This window comes from Aquila chrysaetos, chromosome 5 (genome assembly GCF_900496995.4).
Source record: "Aquila chrysaetos chrysaetos chromosome 5, bAquChr1.4, whole genome shotgun sequence".
NCBI lineage: Eukaryota > Metazoa > Chordata > Aves > Accipitriformes > Accipitridae > Aquila > Aquila chrysaetos.
The window spans coordinates 46,365,816-46,378,650 of record NC_044008.1 but is presented as its reverse complement, the minus strand read 5'-3'; the positions used below and the strand labels follow the sequence as shown (position 1 = coordinate 46,378,650).

Below are 12,835 nucleotides of genomic sequence, written 5' to 3'. Positions count from 1 at the left end.
TGCAAAGAACACCCAGGCAGATGTATTCCCCTCCACAGGTCACTTTTAAACATAAATCTGCCTAACGAGCCTGTATTTCAAGAGTCTGTGGCTCTGTGCACAGAAAAAATCTAAGTTTAGAATAGAAAAATTTCCAGAACATCTGTTCCCCCATCATAAAGTAGTCTACCACCAACAAAATCCGTAAATGAAGATTCAGAATTATAATCACAGTACCAGTAAGTGAAAAGTTTATGCACCTGCTTTTTCTGCAAAATGGAAGTGTCAAATCTTCTGTATTGCAGTATTAGAAGTTATCGAAAGGTAATTAAATGATCAGTTATTTATATTCAAAGTATACTTAAAGATACTTTTAATGCTAATATTTTACCTTAAATTATGCAATGCCGTATTTGTAACTTCTTTTTTTTTTTTGCTGTTGGTCCATGCATTTTGCTTCTTTGATGTAGTTGGTTTTGATTTTGCTTTTGACTTATTCGTATTAGATTTGTTATGATTTTTAGTGGTTGTATTTTTAGCTTTAGGTGATAACTGAAACGTGGAACTGCTTGTACTAACAGAAGATGTAGCTGATGATCCTGATTGAAGAGATCCAACAGATGCTCGAATAGTCACCTACAAGTATGAAATTATAAAAAAATTTCTATTTGGATTTTAGCTTTCTAAGTTCCCATTTCTATTTGGCTCAAAGTTTAAGCCACTTTAGGACAAAAACCATAGCATAAGAAATACTCTTCAGTAAAGACTGCTTTGAAAAATATGAAATACTGTTGATTAGAGTAAATCTAACTTCAACAGTCTATTGGATGCTTAAAAAACTCTTGTTTTAGTGGAAATAGTTAGCCATGACCAAACACACTGCTCTCTCTTTAGACCTGCAACTGGCTACATCCTGCTTTCTTAAAACAAAAAAATGTAGCTGTGGAAAAGAAACAGAAGGGTCAGGCCAATTAACACTACTAAGAATATCAAACAATCCCATCAATGCCTGGATTTAACAAAAGCCTTGTGTCTTGTTGCCTCACGATTAGCCAATCTACTTCCTTAAGATATTTTTGCTCCTCATCCGAGACCCCCAAGGACTAATTCTGGTTTCTGACCTCTCATCTGACACTATCGCACTCCCTTGTCTTGCCCTTAAATTTGGTTCTCCAGTTTTCACTTCCAGCATGACTCCTAATTATACTTCTTGCCCATACTCATAGTTTAGAAGCACCTCATCTTCTAAACCTGGTTCCAAGCATTTCATTCTCATCATCTACATCCTGTCAAGGCCTACTAACACCAAAATTCTAACATAATCTAAGCTTTTATTAGATTATGAAGACCCTGAAATCTTTAGAAAATGGAGGTATTGTCACAGAATAGAGGATCAGTGCTTTACATTCTGCCAAGCAACACAATCAACATCAACTTCAGTCATTTTTCCTTCCTGATTCTACAGCAAATGAACCATAAAGAGCTGATCAAAATGTAATTTTCTTCTTCCTTTCAACTGAAAGGACACGTATCTTCACACTTCATTAAAAAACTGTAGGGAAAAAGTCCTGAAATCTACAGGAAATTCTTAGTCTAACTGATTCCTTCTCAAAATGGAAGAATAATTTAAAGGTAGCCTAAGTGTTCTGAAGGGACCCAAGTTTACTTCATAAAACACTTAGCAGAAAATTGGGTTGGTTTTTTTTCCCCTTCAAATGCGGGAGCTAAAAAGGACCTGGTGAACTCAGTTTATAAGCACACATTGTATATGCACTCTGTATTATTTTTTGCCATGACCTTCCACAGGTTGAAAAATCTTTCACAAGAAATGATGCAGACCCCTGAGACCAACATCCAGACTATCTCCTTTTATCCTAGCAAAAGAAAGGATAAATGGGAGGAGGAAAATTAACCAACAGCTCAAGAAAGCAGCAGCACTGACTGGACTACTGGCATATACATGTATGGAAGAATGGGACAGAGCAATGCCACAGATCACCAGGACGAAACCATAAACTGCACCTGCCTGGCAATTCTTGCGACAGGAGTATGTTTTAGAGTTTTAGTTTTAGAGGTGGAAAAAAAAAAAAAAAAAAAAAAAGAAAAAATCTCTGCTTTGGAAAAGAAATGAGAAAAGCGCTTCTTTCTATTCCACTCCTTTCTCTACCATTACATTTTTTTCCTTTGTCCCCTCTAATTTTCCTGTATTAACACTCACCTTTGTTCCAGGAGGCAATCCTTCTAACTGTTTGGGTTTCCTAAACGTTCGGTGATGCTGAGTCTTGTGATCCATTTTTTCTTTGCATGTCAAAAATTGCAGTCTGCACTTAGTGCAACGGTATATTCCTTTTTTCTTTTAAAAATGGAGGACAATCTATAGTAAGCATGAATGTCATGATAAACAAAACTCCAGCCCTAGCTTGTCTCAAGCAATGGTCATCCAGTTTCTAAAATATCAACTGGACAAACTCCTAATAGTGTACAAAGCCAAGATACTGTGTAGGAATTAAAGATAGAATATTTAAATACTTGAAAATGCAAGGCAGTATCATTACTAAGAGGAGGAGGAATCAGGTTACCAGTTACAAGATGACACAGTACGTCATAATCTTTTTCTCTACTTTGAGAAGTGAAACCTTTGAGTGAAAGGTTGGCTAGTAATCTCAAGAAAAGCAGAACACATCACTACAACTTCATGAAGAAACCAAATAGCAGAGATATTCCCTGAAGGATATTCAGAGATTTTTTTAAACAGGGAGCTGCTGTCACACAAAACCATGAAAAAGTCTTAACAATTCCCTTAAAGACTTTTCAAAATAAGCAGTCATAATTCATTTACCATGTTTTATTAACTATTGTTATCCAGTAACAACCATACAAATCAGTTACGCTTTTTTTCAGAGAGATTCATTACATATATTTCACATTTTTCTAGCATTAAGGATTGAAAATAACTGCTTACCTGATGCCTCATGTAATGATGCATATACGGTGCTCCAATTTTAATTACTTTGAGACAAAATGGGCATAGCAAATGTTTTGTATTTTCATGAACTGTTCTAAAATGTGTTTCTACATCTGAAAAAGCTGAGGATCTGTAGTTGCATACCTAAAACAAAAAGTTTGACTTCCTTGTTAAAAATTTATTGACAGTAAAGATGGGGGGTGGTGTAATCTAAATACAAAACAGTTACTCTGAGATACCTGGCAAACATACGGCATTTCACCTGGCTTATGATTGTCCTTCATATGTTGCAAAAGAACTTGCTCTGTTTCAAAGGATAATTCACAGATTTTACAAATTGCTAGAAAAAGCGAAAAACAAGAAAAAAGTAAAAATTCATTTGGGGTCACAAGTAGATAAATTGTAATACATATGTGTACGTGAACTGCATATATCTATAAAGGTAAAGCGATCTAACAATTATTCTACTCTTCAGAAGAAATTCCCTGTACAATTTCAGGAAGCCAGGAGTGCACAGCTGTTAAACAACATGAATTCTTGCAGTCAAGCTTTCAATTAAAAAACAAAACAAAACAAAAAGCTTTTCAAAATATTTTTTTTCCACACACACTGCTCTAACATAAATTGAATGAGTGCTCAGCTCCTATATTAAATCTCAAGATTATTACTCTTAAAGTACAACAGCTTTATTCTGAAGTTACAAACCAGCAAAGTAAAAGTCAGAAAATATCTAAAAATTTTAAGTCACAAAAAGATTCAGTGTGATACAATCCAACTTACTAGATGACTCATAAGGCGTGTGTGTACTTTCAATGTGGCACTGCAGCTGGAATGGGGTGGGAAACTGACGGTAACAGTGCTGGCAGGTGGTATGGCTTTCCCAGCTTTCACTGCTCTGCTTCTCAAGCTCTAAGTGATGCTTCATGTGGTTCATAAACCTTTAAATGTTAGTGAACAGGTGCAAAAAACTACATTTTAACATTTACTATACATGACATATCACGTGCAAGATGTACAGGATTCTTTAAAACTTTACTTTGTAAGGACTTCTGAATTTCAAAAAAATCTAACGAACAAGTTCATTAGAAAAAAAAGCAACAAAGTTAAGCAAGCTATGCCAGAAATCATCTTTCAAAGCTTAAAAAGAAATCCTGACTATTATAAGGAACATGCAACATATCTGAAACGTGTTCTAAGACTAAGCAATCTATTGCATTTTTCATGTTTGCTTAGACAAAATTCCTGCCTTGAAATAAAGGGAAATTAGCAAAGGCAACAACAAATCATTTCAGCTGTTCACACTTCACCACCATCAGAGTCTCAAAGCCACATTCTGAAACAAGGGTAACTTTAGCTCTGCTGAAAACCATTAAATAGCAAGAACATATCTGCAATCAGGACATTACAGCTTTATCTGAAACAACCTCCATTCAAAACTGGCAGGGTTCCAAGAGCTTTCTTTGTATAAAGCATTTTGGACTGAAGTTGAATTATGAAGGACAATTATCAAAGAATGCCACTGTGCAGTTGACAACCAAAAGAGTAAGAGAAGCTTGGTGGTATGTTACTGCTTCAAGTTACCACCTTTTTTCCTCATTAATATCCACTTATCTGTAGTAGGAACCTATTCTGGCTGAGAAGTCTAGGCTCCCATGACAGCATTGGCAGGTCACAGTTGCTAGTGGGGCAGCACAAACAGTGCACAACCACTACTGTTAAACTTCAAAAACTGTTCTATTTTGAATGTGCTTCATTTCAGAACAGCCAGGGGAACTATTAAACGTAGGTCACACTCACAAAAGGAATGTAGTTCTCAAAGTGGTGACCTTGGAATTGGAAAAAAAAAAACGAGCAAGGAGAATAGTCTGTTGAGCTCAACCTTCTAGTATCATGCAGTTGCTTAAAAAAAAAAAAAAAAAAAGGCAAAAAAAAAAAAGCAAAAAAAAAAAGCGCTAACTGAAGATATCCAAGTACCTAAGCAGAAGAAAGGAATTGACACTAGTACTGCATATTGCCTTAACATTATTTCAATGGTGTATTCAACCATAGATCTTTTAAAGGAAGCAGGGGATTACCTGCTGCACATCACTTTGTGCTTTTCTGACTTAAGGTCCAGAAAACTTCCACTAGAAGTAGAGAGATACTATGTATTTATTTTGTCCACTATAAATGGTTAAAGGTGTAAAATATACCTTGAAATAAAAATTCTGAAGTTATAGAACTATGGAATACAGCTACAAAGTTACAGCAAAAATTAATGTGGCTGAAAGTAGACTCTAGAGAAGTTCAAAGAAAAAATTAAGTGCTCATTTTTAATGACTTGCTGTGCAACACATAGGCACCATAGCACCAATAGCTCACAATATAATGCTGAGTAGAAAACAGTGCCAGAAAAATATTCTTTAAAATGAACACAGTATCTTAATAAAGCACTCTTTCTGTGGACTACTTTTCATGATACTGCAAGAAAGGCTTATCTGAAAAGTATTATGCATCCAAAACCAGAAGAAAAACCTCCTGGCCCATAACAAACATTGTTTATTGCTCTTAAAAAGATAAATTGCAACGGAAGAAATGCCATAGTTAACAGGAACTACAAAATCACGAGAGTAAACTCTTTTGAAGTCTAACTACATGCAACATTTTCAAGCTGCTTGGGACAAATTACTGGCACTTAGGATTTACACGTACTTAATGATTAATAGCAAATTTAATGCTTCTAACTACATGAAACTTTTATTCAATAATATGGGTCTAATGTTAGCATAAACCTGTTCATTTTAACTTGCAGACTGTGCCCTTTGAAGGAATAGTCCACTTTTAAGTTTTACATTCTGCTACTTCAGCTTCCCTTGAAGAATGCATAAAAAAAAGTTCAATGACCTTAACTTCCAAAGGAACAATGACATGAACTCGTCTACCTATTAAAACAGCTTACTGAAGTTTTTTGCAGCATTCAGAAGTAAAATTATTCCATCAAAATAACAGATGTTACATAAGTAAACCACCAACTATTAGTCATTGTGCATCCCTAAAGGGAATTAACACTCGCATCTACTGATATCACCATCAATCCAGATGGCAGGTTTTAAAATACTTTGTGTTGCCCTTTCTAACCCCAAAGTCCTACAACTGCTCTCATTAAAACTCTACTGTTTATGTTAGACACCATTAAAATTTGTACTCTAATCTGTAAAAAGTTTAAGTTATGGCCATACATGCATAGTAAAAACTAATTCAATTTTTGTTCAGTCACCCAATATTATTAGTTTTCAATAAGAAAAAAAATTCTATTCCAGAGAGACAAATTTTTAATGCATGAGACTAAGTGCTATGGGCTGTAAGTGATTAACAAACAGCTAAGGAAGTGAGTTCAAATACCTTATGTTATTTTTAAGAACTTTCAGACAACTGAAGCACTTAAACGTCGTATGCGTCTTCTGCTCCTTTTGTATCTGCTGGGTGTCACCTTCATGTTTCCCATAATAGAAGTCGTTAACTAACATAATCAATTTTCCTTTCTCAGATTCAGCAGTCTTGCTTGTTGTGCTCACACACTCTGTTTTCGCCATTCCCAGGAAAAAGTTATTTATCATATCTGGACAACAATACTGGATGGAAACAGGGAAGAGACAAAGGCATCAGTCTCTCTTACCAAACTGCATCAATGACAACAGCATTTTAAAAACTGAAGCCACTCACTAACTAGAGCTAGATGCAAAGCTCAGTTCTCTGACACACCAACTTTATTGATATTCACATATGGATTTTGAACAGTAACTGATCTTTAGGTAGTGTTTAGGTAATAAAACACTATATATTATAAAAACTGGAAAGGTATTATTCTCAGAGGCTCATGTAAGATAAATTTAAGCTAGAATCAGAATACTAGTGTTGCCTTACTCATTAGAAAAACATTTACTTTGTTTAAATTTAATAATGAGAAAGACAAAAGCAGTTTTTATGCAAGTATTTTGCTGACAAGCATAAGTTTACTGAGAATTTAATGGAAAGTTTTTATGTTCTATTTCTTTGGGGAGGACAGATGTTGAAACCTGCAGAAGTTCCTTCCAGCATTAGTGAAAAATTCAGAAATTCTAAGTCACAAAACACACATTGTTCAAGTTTCTTTATGTCAAAGTGTACATAATGAATGCTTAACCCAATAACTATACTATGAAACATAACACTTAAAAAGTATGAAGTACCTCATACAGAAGATGCTATGAAGTTTCCAACAGTGAGCAAAATTAGAGTGTTTCAGAGGACAGATCTTTCTCCTGCTGAATAATGGTTCTTATTGTGCAGGACTACTTTCTATAAGCCTACTAGGAGTTCATTTCCTACTGTGGAAGTGTAACTCAGTATATTCATCCCATACCGTTTAACTAAAAATTTAATTAAATAATACTAAGCAAACCCACTCCTTCAATGGTTCTTTCATTCAGTTGATGTACACAGTGCAAAAGCTATTCTCTAAAATAATGATTAGAGAAGGATAAAACCCTTGATATTTTTCCACTGTTATGTATATTTCTTAATTGTATTTTGAAGCTGAAGGGCACAGTAGCTACCATTTAGGGTATCTTAAGCCCAGTAGATCAGAGTGATCTGTGTTAACAATAACACAGAGCCTCACAGATTTCTATTACACAGTAGTTCATGCTCCTTTTTGCATGGGTTATACACATTGTATATAGAGTGCAACACCATTTCTCTGCCCCCTGAAATGGAATACATATGCCTGAGAATTGCATGAATCTTCACCAAATAATAACAAATATTTTCCAGGAAACAATGTTTCCAGAACCAATAACAAGTAGTTTCATAAGCAGACTAAGTGATGCTTAGTTTCTGAAAGCTTTGTTTCTCACAGTGTTTAAGTATGAACTACAAATTAAGTTTTTCCACTCAGCTTAACAACTTTTTTAGCTACCAAGAGACATATCAAGATGAAAAGGTAAGTTTACACTGTCATCTTTGACTCAGTAGCAATCTAACACAGATGTGGGTCAACTGGCTGCCTATTATCATAGGCACTTACCTTCATCAAATTCACCTGAATCTGGCCAATGGCTCAAAAAGTCACAGCTGTGGCAGAGAGAAATCATACAGAGACAGCAAATATGCCTCAATTAATTGGAAAAATAAGGCAAAAAGTGGCAAGATTTAGAGCTCCCTACTCCATTTTTCCTCTCCACGACTGCAAGACATTAAGCATTTGGGCTCTGGTTGATCATAGGCAGAAGCTAGACTATCTTTATATCAAAACATGGCACTCTTTCATAACCAAACAGAAGCCCACATAAGTTTTTTATAATGTCTACCAGCCCCAAAAGATTTTACCTTCATATGATTTTTTAGAGGATCCATAAGATTGAAATGAATATTGCACTTTGGACAAGCTCGTGGAAAAGGTCCTCCATTTTTAATGGTGCTTGATGGAGCATTTGTACCTGTAAAATTTTAAATATGTTAAGATTCAGAATTCACAAGCAGAATACTCAATTTTTTATTAATTATTCTAGCAAAACATGTCATTTCAAATGAAAACTATTAGCCGTAGTAACCATAAGCAAGGTTTTACAACCATCTTTCAACTACCCTTCCTTTTTTCCAAACTGAGTTTGAGTTTGTTCTGTTTTATATAGGCCTATAAACAACTTGTACAAAATCTTAACAACAAATCAGGAAAAAATGGGAGAGGGTGAAGGTAGCATGATAGAGACAAAGCATTAATTCTGTGCACCACCACCCCCCGGATAGGATGGATTTTTGATGTTTTTGTTTTAAGAACTTTAGTTCTCAAATGAACTTGTAAAACTTGTTTCATGCCATGACCTGATCATCATCACAATAGGATTCAGATAACTGGTTTTGGGGAACAATTTCACCATATGGTTCTCAATGATGAGAATATTTCCCTCCAGACAGTTGTTGGAACCTAGGCCTATTCAGATGCATCATTCCTGTTGAGCAAAGGTGTCTTTGGAGAACCTGGAGAGTAAATCCTCTAAATAATTACTCCCAGTAGTGAAAGGAAATAGTATTTCTCTTATCAACATAAAATGATTAATACTTTTTGAGCAAAAACAAAACCAAAAAAGCTTTGTATTAGCTTAAACTTTAATGAATAAACCCAGGCTTCCAGTTTTCTCCAAACTGCCAAAAAACATCAGAGCAGGAGCTACTTTTCCAGATGAAGTTCTCTTGCATTCTCAAGTCATTCACAGATCTGGAGGACTCCAAGCTGAGTAAGTAGTTTAGAAGAAGAGGTTAAACACAGGAAGAGTTTTAAATAACATCTCAACAGTAAACTGTACCCTGTCAGGGCTATGAAAAAATGTAATAAACACACAAATACATCCACCTTATAACAAGGGAATGAGTAAGGGTATGAATTGAGATGACCATGCAACAGTATTATACATTTTTTCACAAAAATAGTCTTGCATAGTCCATGAGATAGACATGAATCAAACAGTATTTTTCCTTGGAGGTAATAGTATTACTAAGAATCATAATTAAGCAGAAAGTCCTTCACATGAGTGGATGGCCATGCAAGAGATGTACTGCAAAACATTGCTGCAAGTCTTCACTATTATGGTTTCTAAAACACTTTGACACGTCACAGCTAAGTGCAAGCTGAGTTGAATGAAAACAGGTTCTGCAGCAAGATCTTGTGTTCTGCAGTGCTTCAGTGCTGGATTCTGTGACAGATTAGAAATTGCTATGCTAGCATGTTAGAGACAAACTCATAAAAATAAGGTTCTCGGGGAATATGATCTACTTGTTACTACATTTAGTAAGATCCCCCGGTTATCTTTTCTGTATTTTAGGCTGCAACACAATACGTTTTACCCAACACAGGGTGGAGGAAAATTTTTTGCTGCAATATGCCATGTTATAGCCACTTCCTTCTGGTTGCTGGGGAAGAGTCTGATAGCGAACAAGCTGCAAACAAGACATGCAAAAAACCCCAATATGAAATGATTCCAAACAACAGAATCACACTGTAGGTAGCTCCTCATTTTAACATTATAGGAGAGAGTATGTGATTGGAAATATCTCAAAGTCAAGAATAAATCTTCATCCATTACAATCAGCTGGAAAGCACCTTTTGGCTCAGGAGGAAAATGCACCTAATTATTAATACACTGAAACAGACTACCTCTCTTCTTGTAGGCAGGGGAAGGTCTTTCAAAGAACATCCTCTCTTTGAAGCTTAAATACCCCTCGTCCTTTCCAACTGCTATTTTAAACTGTATCAAAAACACTGCTGCAAAAGAAAGGGGGGAACTGCAAAACACACTTTGCAATAGTTAGTCAAAATACAGAATCAAAGAATAATTTGTTGGGCCTGTCGAAGTGTTTTTGTCCAGCCTCCCACTCAAAGCAAGTCCAACCTTATCAGGATGCTCAGAGCCATGTCCAGTCAACTTCTGAATGTCTCTAACACTGGAGATTCCACAATCTGAGTCCTTGCTGCCTTACCTGACATTCCTACAATAATTTTTTTTTTCTTCCTTTTACCTAATCAGAATTAGTTGATAAATTCAGTAGTCACAGAATTCTTTCAATCTTGATTTTCTGGTTAGTTGCTTTTTAAAGTTTCAACTCTTTATTCAGTTCTTTGAAATAGAAAATCTGAACTGAGAGTATGAGGTCGAGGCGTTTGTTTTGATCATCTCTCTTCACGGCCACTAAACAACTTAACTAACCATTGCTTTACAGAATTCAAGCGTACCTACTAAATAACAAAGGTCTAAAATTTGAATAGGTAATAACCTACGGTGTATTAATTTGTAAAGGTATGTAAATCCTTGCATAGAAAGGTTTTTCTTATTTTAAGGCATAAGAAGAGTTACTTATTTACATTGCCTTAATAGCATTAGTAATACCAATCAACTTAAACATTACAAGAGCACTAGCTTTTTCCATGAAACAGATGCATGGATTGACAGCTAGACCATTTGATCTACCCTACCTTTCGAAGATACATTTTGTGATGGTGTTACTGTTGGAGAGTTAACTGTAGGTGAAACAGCTGAATTGCTTCCAGCACCAACCTCATTAGGCTTGGCCTTTTTTGGAGTTACACTGTTGCCATCAGAAGTAGCAGGACGCTTAGATACAAAAACACTCTCATTGAGACCTACAGTGGTTTAAATTAAAGAACCTCAGTTTTTTTCCATAGTATATTATGAACACATTAGTGATGCCTACACTTTAAAGGATATGTAAAGTCTACATAAAGCAACCAAGATTTCCCTAAAATAGTAAGCCATACAGAAGTTAAGAAAGCAATATCCAACTCTGACTGAATTTCTAAGGCCAGTGGAAAAAAGGGTAAATGCAAAGAGACACAGACCCACCCCTGAAACCCAGTAAATCACACTCTGACTACCTGAGTTTATTTGGCCTACTTTTCACATCTTGACCCACACTAATCTGAGACAAGGCGAGTTCACAGAAATAAAGTTAAGCTAAGGAGCTAGTTTCTGCAATGCCCACTATTTGGAACAGCCTCTGCCCTTCTGATGAAAAAAGTCTCTGCTTTTTTCTGGTCCTGTGTTAATGCTGGTTTAGTTATTTAACTCTATAGAATGTTTGAGACTTCAGTTTGTATGCAAAATGAAAACAGTGTTGTAACTTCTAGTGACTGATCACAGCATACCTATTTGCTCTTCAGAACAGTTGATTGACTTATTGTTTGCAGTATTTCTTCTAAAAAAAGAAAATCACTAAAAATTAACTCAGAAATTCAGAGGTTCGGTGCCTGATTAACAGGCCCATCAGTACTTGGCTCCATCTTGTCCTGAAGCCCATGTCTCTGTAAGATTACCCTTGACGATGTAATCTCAATACAGATATACTTGCGCTGTTACACATATGAGCTGGTTATATTGACATATGTGTCTTGACGAGCCAAAGGCTTCCATAGAGCTGGCATGACTTTAGCATTCTTCTGTATCATTGAGGCTATTTCAGCATCAGTCCATCAACCTACAGCAGGAACTGCTGCTGTATGTTTAATTATGTGTAGTTGTGTAATGAGGGCCAGGGAAAAGACAGAAGGTCTGACTGATTTTACAAGAATCTTCAGTGAAGTATTTTATTTTACTGTAGAAAACATGATGTGGAAAAAAGAACTATTTTTACATGTTAACAAAATTGGTAATAATTTCAATTAAAAAAGCTTGACACATCTGTGACAAAAAAAAATTTGAAGACATACATTTATAAAAGGTGAGCATTCTTAACTCAGTTTATACAACTCTGATTTAATTAAATTCCCTCTTTTAGAAGAACTATAATAATAATGAGAATCTACGTAGATTTGCATTTGAAATCTGCTGTTTGTTCATTTAAAAAAACCTTTAAGCCTATTTTGAGAAATAATCAAACCAATTCCAAGTATCATTTAATATCTAGCTGGTATAAAATCAGATTGATTCTTCTTTTCATCAAAGGGCCTCTCTCAGCTGCTGCATGGACACAAAAATTCCTTGCATCACCCATGTTCCAGACTAGTTTGTTCAATCCTCTACCCAGCAGACCACACAGCTGAAACTGTCAGGGACCCCAGGTACTCAAGACAGCAGAGAAAAGAAGCAAACAATTCCTGTCTGGTTTTCAGGCTGCTCAGGAGTCTATTACCTTTACTTCATGCTATTAGTGAATATTTTTGTAAATATTTTGTAGCTATTACAAAACAGTTGGCTAGACTCATACACACAGTATTATTGTGTACAATATCTAAAATGATTGCAGGAAGGAGCAAAGTATACTGGATGCAGTATCACCTTGCTGACAGGTTTCTAAACACGCAACCCTACTGTAAAATCCTTAACACTGTTATGTGCATCTGTGCTGGCTGGGCCTGATTTT

At 35.6% G+C, this 12,835-nt stretch overlaps 1 protein-coding gene across 12 annotated transcripts in view; it reads right to left on the bottom strand.

The window, feature by feature from the left end:
* The window catches only part of ZNF280D (zinc finger protein 280D), a 52,730-nt gene that overhangs the window by 21,747 nt on the left and 18,148 nt on the right, over window positions 1-12,835 (bottom strand). For 11 of the 12 annotated variants that reach the window (XR_003923654.2, XR_003923652.2, XR_003923653.2 and 8 more), the window contains 8 exons: window positions 10,932-11,099; window positions 8,291-8,400; window positions 6,326-6,555; window positions 3,725-3,882; window positions 3,184-3,284; window positions 2,942-3,088; window positions 2,198-2,332; window positions 371-615 (listed from right to left, as the gene is read on the bottom strand). Coding sequence is in view for 8 of the 12 variants with exons in the window: in XM_030016084.2 (XP_029871944.1) it covers window positions 371-615; window positions 2,198-2,332; window positions 2,942-3,088; window positions 3,184-3,284; window positions 3,725-3,882; window positions 6,326-6,555; window positions 8,291-8,400; window positions 10,932-11,099 (1,294 nt within the window). In the remaining 4 variants the exon portion in view is untranslated. The remainder of the gene's footprint in view (window positions 1-370; window positions 616-2,197; window positions 2,333-2,941; window positions 3,089-3,183; window positions 3,285-3,724; window positions 3,883-6,325; window positions 6,556-8,290; window positions 8,401-10,931; window positions 11,100-12,835) is intronic. The other variant, XM_030016088.2, reaches the window with a different exon arrangement.